Raw genomic sequence first — 15,345 nt, forward strand, 5'->3', positions numbered from 1 at the left:
CCGGGAGCCTGTGCTCCGCAACGGGAGAGGCCACAACAGTGAGAGGCCCGCGTACCACAAAAAAAAAAAAGAAAAAAGACATTAAGTCTGAAAGATATTAACAGTCTACTCCAAACCTTATTCAGAGTAACTGAAGAGAGTCAATTGTCTCCATTCAGGGACTCATCTTTTACCTATTACCTCAGAAAATAAAGACTCCTCTTGTGAATTTTTAATCTATTGCTGCCTTATTTATCTGGCATTATGGGGGAAAGGGTTATTTCACATAATAGAAATTTTCAGATAAAAGATCCCTTTAAATGACTTCTAAAAATTTAAACTTTTTTAATGAACATTAAAAAAATCTATATATGTATGTATGTGTACATGTGCATATGTATACATGTGTATATACATATGTATATATTTTATTTTATTTTATTTTATTATTATTATTTTTTTTGCAGTACACGGGCCTCTCACTGCTGTGGCCTCTCCCGTTGCAGAGCACAGGCTCCGGACGTGCAGGCTCAGCGGCCATGGCTCACGGGCCCAGCCACTCCGCAGCATGTGCGATCCTTCCGGACCGGGGCACGAACCCGTGTCCCCTGCATCGGCAGGTGGACTCTCAACCACTGCACCACCAGGGAAGCCCTGTATATATTTTAAATAGTTTTAGAGTGTTTATGGTAAAAGTAAGTTTTTTGCCCCACCCCCAGCCTAAACCTAATTCTTGCTCTCCAGAGATAGTCACTTTCATTCTTCTGGTTTATTTGAAGTTATATCTTCTAGTCACACACACAAAAACACATACACACACATACACACACTCTCTCTTTCTTTCCCATGCTCTCAATATTATTTCATCATTTTATTTAAAATAATTTTTGGCTTTTACTTGATGGAAATGTTTAAGTATAGCTCATAGCTAAGACAATGGAACGCAAAGATTAAGTCCCTTTCTCGTACAACTCCTTACAATTCTCCAGAGCTAATAACTTAAAAAAAAAAAAGTTTCTTCTGTTTCTTGTGTGCCTATCACCAATTCATCTTCAGACTATTCTATCAATTTCAATGTTTCCTTTGGAGAAATCTCTCCTAGAGCTCCTTCTTTAGAAAGGCTGCATTATCTAGTCCCTCCTGCATGGCTATTTCTTGGAATAAAACTTAACCCTCATCTTGGGAATTTCTCTTTTCTATATTGGATCCTCTGTTTCCTGAATCCCATGTCCTCCTCTTTCTCAGTTTACTCCTTAGTTTTTTTTGTTTTTGTTTTTGTTTTTTTGTGGTACATGGGCCTCTCACTGCTGTGGCCTCTCCCGTTGCGGAGCACAGGCTCCGGACGCACAGGTTCAGCGGCCATGGCTCACGGGCCCAGCCACTCCGCGGCATGTGGGATCCTCCCGGGCCGGGGCACGAATCCGTGTCCCCTGCATTGGCAGGCGGACTCTCAACCACTTGCGCCACCAGGGAAGCCCACTCCTTAGTTTTGATGTAGTGTATCCTTGAATTATTTTCTCAGAGGAGGGATGGAGGATAAACTTGTTTTTTTTTGTCAGATTTACTGAGGTTTAATTTACAAACAGAAAAATTCACCATTTTTAGCTATACAGTTCAAAGAGTTTTGACAAACACATTCAATCATGTAATCACCACCGCAATAAAGACAACATTTTCATCACTCCAAAAAGTTCCCTTGTGTCCCTTTGTAGTCAATTCCCTTTCTCACTTCCAGCTGTGGGGCTACCACTGATCTGATTTCTGATTCCTATAGGTTTGCCTTTTCTAGAATGGCATATAAATGCAATCACACAGTATTTGTCCAAATACCTTTTGTATCTGGCTATTTTCACTCAGCATAATATGTTTCAGATTCATCCATGTTATTGCATGTACAATTAATTCTTTATCTATTCTTTGTCTACAATTTCTGTATCCATTCACAGGTTGATGGGTATTCTGGGCTATTTCCAGGTTTGGGTGATTATGAATAAAGACCACATACAGGTCTTTGCATGGACGTATGTTTTCATTTTTCTTGGGTAAATACCTAGGAATGAAACTGTTGAGTCCTATGTTAAGTTTATGTTTAACTTCTTAAGAAACTATCAAACTGTTTTCAAAGCAGTTGTACCATTTTGCAATTCTACCAGCAAAGTATGAGAGCACCAGTTGCTCTGAATCCTCGTCAGGCCTTGTCATTAGCAATTTTTTTCATTTTAGCAATTCTAGTAGCTGTGGGGTTGGAGAGTAAATTTTTTTGAGACTTGCAAATTTTAAAATACCCTTGGGTCTAGCCTTATGTCTATTTGGTAGTTTGCCTAGGCAGAACATTTTAGGTTAGACATTATTTTGTCTCAGAATGTTAGAGGCATTTGTTCCATTGTCATCTCACTTCCACGGTTGCTAAGAAGTGTGACGCTATTTGGATTTCTAATCTTTGTGTGTTACTTGTTTTGTCTCTTAAGAAGCTTTTAGGATCTTCTGTCTATACCTAGTGTTCTGAAATTTTTCATTTCTTGTACTGGGTGCTCTTTCAATCTAGGAAGTCACATTCTTTGATTCTGAGAAATTTCCTTTTATTATAGCTTAGATAATATCTTCCTCTTCATTTTCTCTACGTTCTTCCTAAAACCCCTATTTTTTCCACTGCTGGGCCAATGGGATTGATCTTACTTTTTCTCCTCTACTTCTTATCTCTGCTCTACATGCTGGGCAATTTCATCAAATCCATGTTCCAATTATCCTGCTGGATTTTTTTAAAATTTATTTTTGGCCGAGTTGGGTCTTTGTTTCTGTGCGAGGGCTTTCTCTAGTTGCGGCGAGCGGGGGCCACTCCTCATCGCGCTGCGTGGGCCTCTCACTATCGCGGCCTCTCTTGTTGCGGAGCACAAGCTCCAGACGCGCAGGCTCAGTAGTTGTGGCTCACGGGCCCAGTTGCTCCGCGGCATGTGGGATCCTCCCAGACCAGGGCTTGAACCCGTGTCCCCTGCATTGGCAGGCAGATTCTCAACCAAGGAGCCACCAGGGAAGCCCATCCTGCTGCATTTTAAATTTCTACTTTCATTTTTTATTTTTCAAAAGCTTTTTTCCTCTGAATTTTCCTTTTTCATAGTCTACTGTTACTCTCATAGAATGCAGTATCTCTTACCTGTGAGTATATGAATGGTTATTTTTTTTGAAGTGTTCTGCTCCCTATTTTGTGTTTCCCAGTTTGTTTTTTTTCTATTTGCACTGATCTGTTTTCCTCAAATGTCTGGTGATTCTTGACTGACAGTTCATATTTGACAGGGAAGTACTAAAAAAAAAAATAATGTGATGCTCTGTATGCATGGACTGAGGTTGTGAAGTATGGGTTTCACTGTGATAGAACAGAGGTCTAGCTGATGAGATATGGATATCTCTCCTACCACAGTATCTATAGTCCTTTTCTCTTGTGCAGGTTTTCCAAGGAGAGGAATCTGTTCTCCTGCTTGGAAGACTGGGGCTGGGAAGTTAAGTCTGGTTACTTAAGGAAGGGAGCTGGAAGTCTCTGTGATCTAGATTTACAGTTAATCAATTTAATTACATTAAATCAGTTAATTTACAGTTAATCACAGAAAATACAATGAAAACAGGCACCTTTGTTCTCATCTGGGCATGGTGTCCCCGAGTCCAGAGTCCCTCACATTCAACTACTCTGGAGAACAAACCACCTGTCTTCTGTTGCAGTAGAACAGGTCTTAAATTGATTTTCAACCAGTTCTCCCATATTTAGCTCCTATCTATACCCAGTCTTGAGAGATGTTTGATGCCTCCTGTTTTGAGGGTTTTTCTGGAGTACTGCAGTACAAATAAACTCACCTCTTGGGCACCGCTAGTCCCCACTCCCAACCTCACAACAGACACTTAGCTTTCTACTTTCCAAATTTTCATTATTATCACTGCTTCTGCCTTCATGGGATTACTGGGGGCCCCCACCCCCACTTCTTCTTGTTTCTTTTTTAGTGAAGTGTTGTAAGGAAATTGTCAAATGTGTTTTCAATATCTCATATTTATTCTGATGCAATGCTTTCTAAAATGCATTATACATGTTATGCTTTTTTTTTCTGGATAGAATTTAATTTTGTTTCATAATTCAGAGTCATCACTGTGAACACTGATTATTACACTGGACATGGTAATGATCTCAGAGACTACTGAGAAATGAAAGGCAGTGAAGCCCCAGATTAATGTGGCTTTTCCATTATTTATGTGTGCTTTTTATAGTGCTTCTGTTTTCTCTATTATGGCTATTAGCTATCCCTCCTCACATATAAGTGGGCCTGCCTCTAGAAGCATCTCTATCTCCTAATTTTTTGTTTATGATGTGCTGAAGCTCTTGGAACTGTGTCAAGTAAGCTTCAGAAGCAGACTCTGAAACAAAGATCACTGTGAAAGTTATTAGGAATGTTCCCAAGGGAAAATATAGGGTAGTGGGAAAATGAGATCAGGAAGGCAAGGAAGCAAGGCAAGAGTGAGACGTCAAGCAAAGCCCTGTGGTAAACTCAGGCAAGGGTAACTTTGGCTCAATCCTGCAAGGAATCTGGGAGACAGTGTAGGTCCAACCTAAAAGTTGTCCTAATTAGGGCAAAGAGAAATGAAATATTTATACCCCACCTCATCAGTTATTGGTTAAGGGCTGCTGCTGAAGGGATGTAAATTTCCAAGTATGTTTGGCTCTCTTTTTAAGCAGGCAAAGTGTATTCCAGCAGCCCAAGAGCAGTTCTCCAACAAAGACATACAATTGCCGGATGTTGGGAGTATAAGTGTGCAAGAAAATGGAAAAGAGATCTGAGGGGATACAGGAGGAATGCTGACAGCACCTGCTACCATTCTCCTGTGAATAAAATTTAGATACTTAAGAGCATGGGGCTTTGTAGCTGGTGGAACTGTAGACTGTTAGGCAAAATTAGGTTTCAAACCTCCATTGCAAATTGAAAACATATGTCTATACAAAACTTTGTATGAATGTTCATAGCAGCATTATTAATAGTAGCCAAAAAGTGGATACAACTCAAACCTTCATCAACTAATGAATGGATAAGCTAAATGTAGTATATCCAAACAATGAAATAATATTCTGTAATAAAAAGGAATGAAGTACTAATACATACTACTTATATGGATGAATCTTAAAAACATTATGCTAAATGAAAGAAGCCAGACACAAAATAAAGCCTCATGTTGTAATGGCCATTGATATGAAATGTCCAGAATAGACAAATCCATAGAAACAGAAAGAGAAAGTAGATTGTGGTTGCCAGGGTCTGGAGGGAGGAGGGAAATGGGGTGTGACTGATAATGGATGAGTCTATTTGGGGTGTTGAAAACGTTCTGGAATTAGTGGTGATGGTTGCACAACTTTGTAAATATACTAAAAACCACTGAATTGTACACTTTAAAATAAAATCCTCATGATCAATCATTTCCCTCTTCTTTCCCATTATGCCTTTCATAGTCATCTATAGAACCTCAGCATCCATTCTCTGATTTCTTGAGATTTTAGTTTTTGGTTCACTGTCACTCTCCAAAACTTCTCCTGTTGTGGTATATATCCTTCTCACTCCTCTTTTTACTTCTCCTCCTATGACCTTGTCTTTTACTCTACTTCAGCGACCCACCATCCACGGTTATAAACTGGATCTTGTCATTATCAAGATTATTCTTCATAATCTCAATGTCAAGAATTCTATACTAACCAACACCTCTTGTCTTTCCATCTTATCTAGTACTCCAACTTCAATAATTCTGAGACCCCAAATCCATAGATCTTATAACACTTTCACAGTCCTTCTCCTACCTCATATCCTCCTGTCCCTCCTTATCTACCTATGCCCATGGTTAGTCATTATAATCACTCCCTTTCCTCTTTTTCCTTCATTGCATTGCCTAGCAAAACTTAAAGCCCGGGCTTCCCTGGTGGCGCAGTGGTTGAGAGTCTGCCTGCTGATGCAGGGGACACGGGTTCGTGCCCCGGTCCGGGAAGATCCCACATGCTACGGAGCGGCTGGGCCCGTGAGCCATGGCTGCTGAGCCTGCGCGTCCGGAGCCTGTGCTCCGCAACGGGAGAGGCCACGACAGTGAGAGGCCCGCGTACCTCAAAAAAAAAAAAAAAAAAACCTTAAAGCCCACTTAAATCCAATTATCTACCTATTCTATACCTGTACCTGTGCAGTTGAGTGAGGCTGATAAAAACACACAATATCAACATGACTATTAACCTCAAGGAGGTCTTTAGTGCTGCTACTACATCACACAAGTCTATTCACTCATAGATGACTATTTTACACTTCATCCTTTCTCCTCAAACCTCCGACCTTCTCTCTCTTCTAAATCTCTGTTTCCAGAGGAAATAAAAACAATCAGCAGAGGACTTCCTCATGCTTTACCATCACATCTAGCAACCTTATATCTGTTTCCATATTTTCTGTCTTCCCCTCTGTTATGAATTAATAGACCCTGTGCCTAAGACCAGCCTCTCCCACCCACTAGATCCTACTGCTTTTCATCTACTCAAGGATATTATTCCATCAATTATACCCTCTCTTTCCTCTAACAGTATCTCCTTCCCTCTAAATTGGGTCATTCCTATCATCAGTACAACAATCATGCTATATAATACAGCCCATCCAAAACAAAACCCTGGTGACTCCATATCTTTTCCTCCTTTCTCCAATACAACTCCATTTCTCTGTTGCCCTTATAGAAAAACTTTTAAGGGCTTGTAAGACTTGATTGTTTCCAATTTCTCTCTTCCCATTCTCTTCCTCTCTCTCATTTCTTTACCCAATTTTTTTACTTTGAAAAATTCTGATCATAACAAAAGCTGAAAGATAAACTTTATATTCATCACTTAAGTCTATCAATTGTTTACAATAATTAACATTATCCCATATTTGCTTTACTTCCGTCTTTCTGTACAAACCTAAATACACATACACACTCTTGGAGGAGACTAAACCCTTCCCAAAATAAGTTGCAGACATTATGACACTTCTCCCCTAAATACTTCAACATGTATCTCCTAAGAACAAGGATACCCTCTTCATAACCCAATACACTATTACACCCAGGAAACTGTAACACCAATTTAGTGTTAAACTGTATCATTTAATATGCCATCCATATTCAAATTTTCCTAACTGTTCTAAAATGTCCTTTATAGAAGTATTTTTTTTTCTTGATAGAGGATTCAATTGAAGTTCATGTACTGTGCTTGGTTATGGCTCTTCAACTTCCCTTATAATTCCCTTGAAGAACTTCCCCTCTCAGTCAACCATTTTTTGTTTGTTTTGTTTATCACTATGGGTTCATAGATTCTTTTTCTTACTCAGTATATTATAATCCATTACCATCATTATGCTTTTTTAAAAATTTATTTATTTATTTTTGGCTGTGTCGGGTCTTCGTTTCTGTGCCAGGGCTTTCTCTACTTGTGGTAAGAGGGGGCCACTCTTCATCGCGGTGCACAGGCCTCTCACTATCGCAGCCTCTCTTGTTGCGGAGCACAGGCTCCAGACACGCAGGCTCAGTAGTTGTGGCTCACGGGCCTAGTTGCTCCGTGGCATGTGGGATCTTCCCAGACCAGGGCTCGAACCCGTGTCCCCTGCATTAGCAGGCAGATTCTCAACCACTGAGCCACCAGGGAAGCCCTCATTATGCTTTTTGATGTTCCAATTGTCCTAATTTGATCAATGGGAGCCCCTTAAAACCAGTTCATATGTTCTTCTGATAGGTTTCTACTTCCTTGCTTTATGGCACAAAATCTATTTCAGGCTAATTTTATGCTTACCATTCCCCAGACTTAAAATTAGCCATTTCTCTAAGGAGCCCTGGTCTGTTCCTTTAGTACAGATTGGTATTTAGAAACCATGATCTGGATGCTCATGGTGCTTCACAGCTACTGAGTTTTTCCTACAAACCATTTCACATCAGTTCATAGAAATCTTCCTCATTCTTTTCTATGATTAAATAGTACTCTATTGTGTAGGTGTACCACAGTATATTCAACCAGTTTCCCATGGATAAGCATTTAGATTATTTCCAATATTTATAATTATTACAATTCATGTCACAATGAATAACTCTGTCCATATGCTGTTTCATATTTGTGGAGATATACCTTTAGGTAAATTCCAGTCTCACATTCTCTCTTGAACTCATTATAATCAGGCTTTTGCCCTTATTAACTCTTGTCAAAGTCAACAGTCAATTATCCTCATCTTACTTGACCCCTCAGCAGCATTTGACACAGCTAATTATAATTTATTCCTGTCTTCTTAAAATACTTTTTTTTTTTTAACTTGGCTTCCATAATACTCTCTCACTCTCTCTGTCCTGACCTCCTCAGTCTTCTTCTTTACTAGTTTTGCCTTACTTTTCTGACCTCTAAACATTATACCTGTTCTTGGGCTCAATCTTCAATCTTCTTTTCCCTTCTAAACTCACTTCCTAGTAGATATTATCTAATATCATGGCTTTACCTACACTTGTAACTCCCAAATTTCAGCCTAGATCTCTCTGAACACTAACTCATCTTTCCATCTCTTACTTGACTTCTGATTTGGTGTAAAAGATACTTCAAACTTGACATGTCTAAAACCAAACCCTTACTTTTCTCTTCAAGTCAGGTCTTTCCACAGTCTTCCCACCTCTATAAAGGACAACTCTATCCTTCCAGATGATCAAGTCAAAAATCTTGGAATAGGGCTTCCCTGGTGGCGCAGTGGTTGAGAATCTGCCTGCTAATGCAGGGGACACGGGTTCGAGCCCTGGTCTGGGAAGATCCCACATGCCGCGGAGCAACTAGGCCCGAGAGCCACAGCTACTGAGCCTGCGCGTCTGGAGCCTGTGCTCCGCAACAAGAGAGGCTGCGATAGTGAGAGGCCTGTGCACCGCGATGAAGAGTGGCCCCGGCTTGCCACAACTAGAGAAAGCCCTCGCACAGAAACAAACACCCAACACAGCCCAGGATAAATAAATAAATTAATTAATTAATTTTAAAAAGATCTTGGAACAATCCTTGAATTCCTTCTCTTACACCTTACATGCAAATCCATAAGCAAATCTTGTTGCCTGTATGTACATACATACCCACACACATCTATATATACATACATATATGTATATCTACACACACACCCATATATATGTATGTACCACTACTCTTCTCATCCAATCCACCCCATCTTTGTCTAGACGACTTCAATAATTTAACCTCTGCTTTCCCATCCCCACCACCAAGCTATTCTATTAACAACAATTAGAGTGACCTTTTACAATGGAAGTTAGATTGCTCTACTCTTCTCCTAAATGCTTTCCAATGGCTTCCCTTTTCACTTAGAATGAAAGCTAAAGTCCTTAAAATTGTCTACAAGTACCTACAAAATCTGGACTCCTGTCTCCTCTCAGATCTCATCTCCAACTGTTCTCTCCATCTCTCACTTGCTGTTCCTTAAACATGCTAAGCCTACTACCAATTCAGGATTCCTGCACCTTGCTGTTTCCTCTGCCTAGAGTACTGTTTCATCAGATATCCACATGCTGTCTTCCTTACTTCCTTAGGGTCTTCTGTTGGAAAAACTGTGCATGATAGAACAGGGTAGGAGATATAGGGATCTAACAGCTTCTTAAACAGCTTTCTTATTTTAGCACCACCCTTTCACCCACAGTATCCAGAGCTTTGAGAAATCTGCAAGATAGTTTGGGTTGGTTCTCAGTTTTCCCAACTGCTGCTTTAGAATTAGGTTACTTTAGCTCTGCTAGTTGCCACTCACCCATCTGCTTTTCTTTTCTTTTTTAATATTCATTTATTTATTTGGCTGCGCCGGGTCTTAGTTGCAGCATGCGGGATCTTTTATTTGTAGCATATGGGATCTAGTTCCCTGACCAGGGATCGAACCCAGGCCCCCTGCATTGCAGTGGGGAGTCTTAACCACTGGACCACCAGGGAAGACCCTCACCCATCTGCTTTCAAACTCCCAAAAGTGTATGGCTGTTTTCTCCTCTCTTATCTACCCTTTCCTTGTAAGTTTACAACTTAAGACCAACAAACAAACACAACTTCTTTACTATACTTTTAGTCAGGGCTTGAGAGAGAATAAAATGTTATATATATGTCATTCTGCCATCTTAAAATGGACATTTTAATTCATTTCATTTTTAAAAAACCCATATACTATAAGGCACTTTCAGAAGGGCACAACGTTTTGCTTTGTTTTTTTAAACATCTTTATTGGAGTATAATTGCTTTACAATGGTGTGTTAGTTTCTGCTTTATAACAAAGTGAATCAGTTATACATATACATATGTTCCCATATCTCTTCCCTCTTGCGTCTCCCTCCCTCCCACCCTCCCTATCCCACCCCCCCATCCCACCCCTCTAGGTGGTCACAAACCACCGAGCTGATCTCCCTGTGCTATGCGGCTACTTCCCACTAGCTATCTATTTTACGTTTGGTAGTGTATATATATCCATGCCACTCTCTCACTTTGTCACAGCTTACCTTTCCCCCTCCCCATATCCTCAAGTCCATGCTCTAGGAGGTCTGTGTCTTTATTCCCGTCTTACCCCTAGGTTCTTCATGACTTTTTTTTCTCTTAGATTCCATGTATGTGTTAGCATACGGTATTTGTTTTTCTCTTTCTGACTTACTTCACTCTGTATGACAGACTCTAGGTCCATCCACCTCACTACAAATGACTCAATTTCGTTTCTTTTTATGGCTGAGTAATATTCCATTGTATATATGTGCCACATCTTCTTTATCCACTCATCTGCTGATGGACACTTAGGTTGCTTCCATGTCCTGGCTATTGTAAATAGAGCTGCAATGAACATTTTGGTACATGACTCTTTTTGAATTATGGTTTTCTCAGGGTATATGCCCAGTAGTGGGAGTGCTGGGTTGTATGGTAGTTCTATTTGTAGTTTTTTAAGGAACCTCCATGCTGTTCTCCATAGTAGCTGTATCAATTTACATTCCCACCAACAGTGCAAGAGGGTTCCCTTTTCTCCACACCCTCTACAGCATTCATTGTTTCTAGATTTTTTGATGATGGCCATTCTGACGGGTGAGATGATATCTCACTGTAGTTTTGATTTGCATTTCTCTAATGATTAGTGATGTTGAGCATTCTTTCATGTGTTTGTTGGCAATCTGTATATCTTCTTTGGAGAAATGTCTATTTAGGTCTTCTGCCCATTTTTGGATTGGGTTGTTTTTTTGTTATTGAGCTGCATGAGCTGCTTGTAAATCTTGGAGATTAATCCTTTGTCAGTTGCTACATTTCAAAATATTTTCTCCCATTCTGAGGGTTCTCTTTTGGCCTTGTTTATGGTTTCCCTTGCTGTGCAAAAGCTTTTAAGTTTCATTAGGTCCCATTTGTTTATTTTTGTTTTTATTTCCATTTCTCTAGGAGGTGGGTCAAAAGGATCTTGCTGTGATTTATGTCATAAAGCGTTCTGCCTATGTTTTCCTCTAAGAGTTTGATAGTGTCTGGCCTTACATTTAGGTCTTTAATCCATTTTGAGCTTATTTTTGTGTATGGTATTAGGAGTGTTCTAATTTCATACTTTTACATGTAGCTGTCCAGTTTTCCCAGCACCACTTATTGAAGAGGCTGTCTTTTCTCCACTGTATATTCTTGCCTCCTTTATCAAAGATAAGGTGCCCATATGTGCGTGCATTTGTCTCTGGGCTTTCTATCCTGTTCCATTGATCTATATTTCTGTTTTTGTGCCAGTATCATACTGTCTTGATTACTGTAGCTTTGTAGTATAGTCTGAAGTCAGGGAGCCTGATTCCTCCAGCTTCATTTTTCGTTCTCAAGATTGCTTTGGCTATTCGGGGTCTTTTGTGTTTCCATACAAATTGTGAAATTTTTTTGTTCTAGTTCTGTGAAAAATGCCAGTGGTAGTTTGATAGGGGTTGCACTGAATCTGTAGATTGCTTTGGGTAGTAGAGTCATTTTCACAATGTTGATTCTTCCAATCTAAGAACATGGTATATCTCTCCATCTATCTGTATCGTCTTTAATTTCTTACATCAGTGTCTTATAATTTTCTGCATACAGGTCTTTTGTCTCCTTAGGTAGGTTTATTCCTAGATATTTTATTCTTTCTGTTGCAATGGTAAATGGGAGTGTTTTCTTAATTTCACTTTCAGATTTTTCATCACTAGTGTATAAAAATGCCAGAGATTTCTGTGCACTAATTTTGTATCCTGCTACTTTACCAAATTCATTGATTAGCTCTAGTAGTTTTCTGGTAGCATCTTTAGGATTCTCTATGTATAGTATCATGTCATCTGCAAACAGTGACAGCTTTACTTCTTCTTTTCCAATTTGGATTCCTTTTCTTCTCTGATTGCTGTGGCTAGAACTTCCAAAACTATGTTGAATAAGAGTGGTGAGAGTGGGCAACCTTGTCTTTTTTTTTTTTTTTTTTTGTGGTACACGGGCCTCTCACTGTTGTGGCCTCTCCCGTTGCGGAGCACAGGCTCCAGATGCACAGGCTCAGCGGCCGTGGCTCACGGGCCCAGTTGCTCCGTGGCATGTGGGATCTTCCTGGACCGGGGCACAAACCCATGTCCCCTGCATCAGCAGGCGGACTCTCAACCACTGCGCCACCAGGGAAGCCCCAACCTTGTCTTGTTCCTGATCTTAGTGGGAATGGTTTCAGTTTTTCACCATTGAGGACGATGTTGGCTGTGGATTTGTCATATATGGCCTTTATTATGTTGAGGAAAGTTCCCTCTATGCCTACTTTCTGCAGGGTTTTTATCATAAATGGGTGTTGAATTTTGTCGAAAGCTTTCTCTGCATCTATTGAGATGATCATATGGTTTTTCTCCTTCAATTTGTTAGTATGGTGTATCACATTGATTTGCATATATTGAAGAATCCTTGCATTCCTAGAATAAACCTCACTTAATCATGGTGTAGGATCCTTTTGTTTGTTTGTTTGTTTGTTTTTTGCATTACGTGGGCCTCTCACTGTTGTGGCCTCTCCCGTTGCGGAGCACAGGCTCCAGACGCACAGGCTCAGCAGCCACGGCTCACGGGCCCAGCCGCTCCGCGGCATGTGGGATCTTCCCGGACCGGGGCACGAACCCGTGTCCTCTGCATCGGCAGGCGGACTCTCAACCACTGCACCACCAGGGAAGCCCTAGGATCCTTTTAATGTGCTGTTGGATTCTGTTTGCTAGTATTTTGTTGAGGATTTTTGCATCTATGTTCATCAGGGATATTGGCCTGTAGTTTTCTTTCTTTGTGACATCTTTGTCTGGTTTTGGTATCAGGGTGATGGTGGCCTCATAGAATGAGTTTGGGAGTGTTCCTCCCTCTGCTATATTTTGGAAGAGTCTGAGAAGGATAGGTGTTAGCTCTTCTCTAAGTGTTTGATAGAATTCGCCTGTGAAGCCATCTGGTCCTGGGCTTTTGTTTGTTGGAAGATTTTTAATCACAGTTTCAATTTCAGGGGCACAACGTTTTATAAAAACCAGACAGCACTACAAATTTTCAAAAGATTTTTTAAAACCACAAATATAAAAACTAATAGTTTTGAGTTTTGTTCTATTCTTATTTTTCATATAATATACTATATTCTTTTTTATGCATTCAGTATTTATAAAAACAGAATACTATCCATGAATCAGTTTGTATTTGTGATAGTTCTAATTTATTTGATGATACATGAGACCTCCCCATATTTTTAAAAGAAGCAAAACCCTGTTCATCTTTTTTTTTGAAAAAAGTAAACAAATTCCATTTATTACATATAACATTCCAGGAAACCCTTTTAAAATCTGAAGTGCCCAAGGAGGTATAACATAGCTGTAGAAAAATAAATTAAGCAGTGGTTCTTCCTACTCAACTAGGCTTAAGGTCTAGTTTACTCTAAGGGAAAAAGGTAATTCTAAAGCATATCTTTATATAGTACCAGATAAAGCAAATGGGAAGTATATATCAACCAAAACAACAATAATAAACAACGTAATTATCATGAATATATCATTACCATTGTTAGTACAGCTATCTTCTACAAACTTGGCAAGTAGAAACAAAACTTACCTGTCTAAGAATATATCCGGGAGTGGTGGATAGGTCTGCATGTCAGGCACTCGCTCGTGGACTATAACCATTATGAAAGATGTAAATCCGAACACTATAAAAACATATATACAACTCAGTATGGTCTTCCAATACTCTGGGTCCAATCTTCGAATAGAATGTTTGTTTTTACCGTTCACATACTGGTATTGATCAGAATTCAAATCAGTGATGGGTCCGTCACAGTCGTGTGAAGGTTCCCCATTACAGAGCCACTCTGCACTCTGAAGAGCACTGATGAAAGGGCTCATGGAACTCATGGGACTGTCACTGTTGTATCCCATCTCTTCTAAAACATCAATATGTATTTTCTGCAATTTTCGGACTGACAGCATTAACCTTTTAATGTCCCCTAAGACTTTGATTTCCAGAGGAGGAGACCGGAGATCATATTCAGTCAGCGTTAGCAATGTGATTCCATCAAGTCGGTGCTTATTGCATAAAATGTCCACATACTCAAAAAAGCCTTCATCCTTCAGCCAAACAGCTACATGCTTGGTAGTCCAGCGGCGAATGCAGAGCTGATTAGGAAAAGCCATTTCCTCTTCCACTGCCTGTCAAGGGAAAACAGGAAAATAAAACAAAAATTTCAGGGTGTCCTAACAACTCCTTTGAAGACAAAATACACATAAACACATCAGAAATAGTAATTCATCTACACTGCCCTATTGGCTTCCAGACGAGAGTAAAAGAGACAAAAATTATTCATTAATGAGTAGTTTTCAACAGATTAACATTCTAATTATTATATGCATATAACCCCAATAGCAGAAGGAAAGCTAATGACCGAACATTTTTACAAAATGTTTTTTTGGTAATATTTTACAAATGGCTTTTCCACACGACAGCAAGCCATAACTTAATTAGAAAAAGCCTACTGGTGAGAACAAGTGAGAAAAATAACTCAACACTTTTCATAAAATGAGATATATAGAAAGATTTGTTATATGTAAAAATAAATCAAATTTCAGAAATCTTCATGTTCATGGAATAAGTATTCCCCCCACCCCGCCTCCAAAAAAAACCACAACCCCACAAAGGCAGATAGATAACTAATTGCAGGAAACCCCTTAGATTAAGCATATTTCTATCTACTATACAAATAATTTCTACAACAGATATAAAGCCTTTACTAGATATAAGTATCTATAAATATCTTAACAGCTCATTTCTTTCTATACCTTGAATATTCCATTACAGAACTGAAAAAGGAATTTTCTTCTTAAACTATC

At 39.5% G+C, this 15,345-nt stretch overlaps 1 protein-coding gene across 4 annotated transcripts in view; it reads right to left on the reverse strand.

Annotated features, from left to right (window-relative positions):
• The window catches only part of SAMD8 (sterile alpha motif domain containing 8), a 48,444-nt gene that overhangs the window by 15,620 nt on the left and 17,479 nt on the right, over positions 1 to 15,345 (reverse strand). For all 4 annotated transcript variants that reach the window (XM_081225812.1, XM_081225813.1, XM_081225811.1 and 1 more), the window contains exon 2: positions 14,075 to 14,667. In XM_081225812.1, the coding sequence (XP_081081938.1) occupies positions 14,075 to 14,667 (593 nt within the window). The remainder of the gene's footprint in view (positions 1 to 14,074; positions 14,668 to 15,345) is intronic.

The sequence above is a fragment of the Mesoplodon bidens genome (genome assembly GCF_964165515.1).
Source record: "Mesoplodon bidens genome assembly, chromosome: 1".
Classification (NCBI taxonomy): Eukaryota; Metazoa; Chordata; class Mammalia; order Artiodactyla; family Ziphiidae; genus Mesoplodon; species Mesoplodon bidens.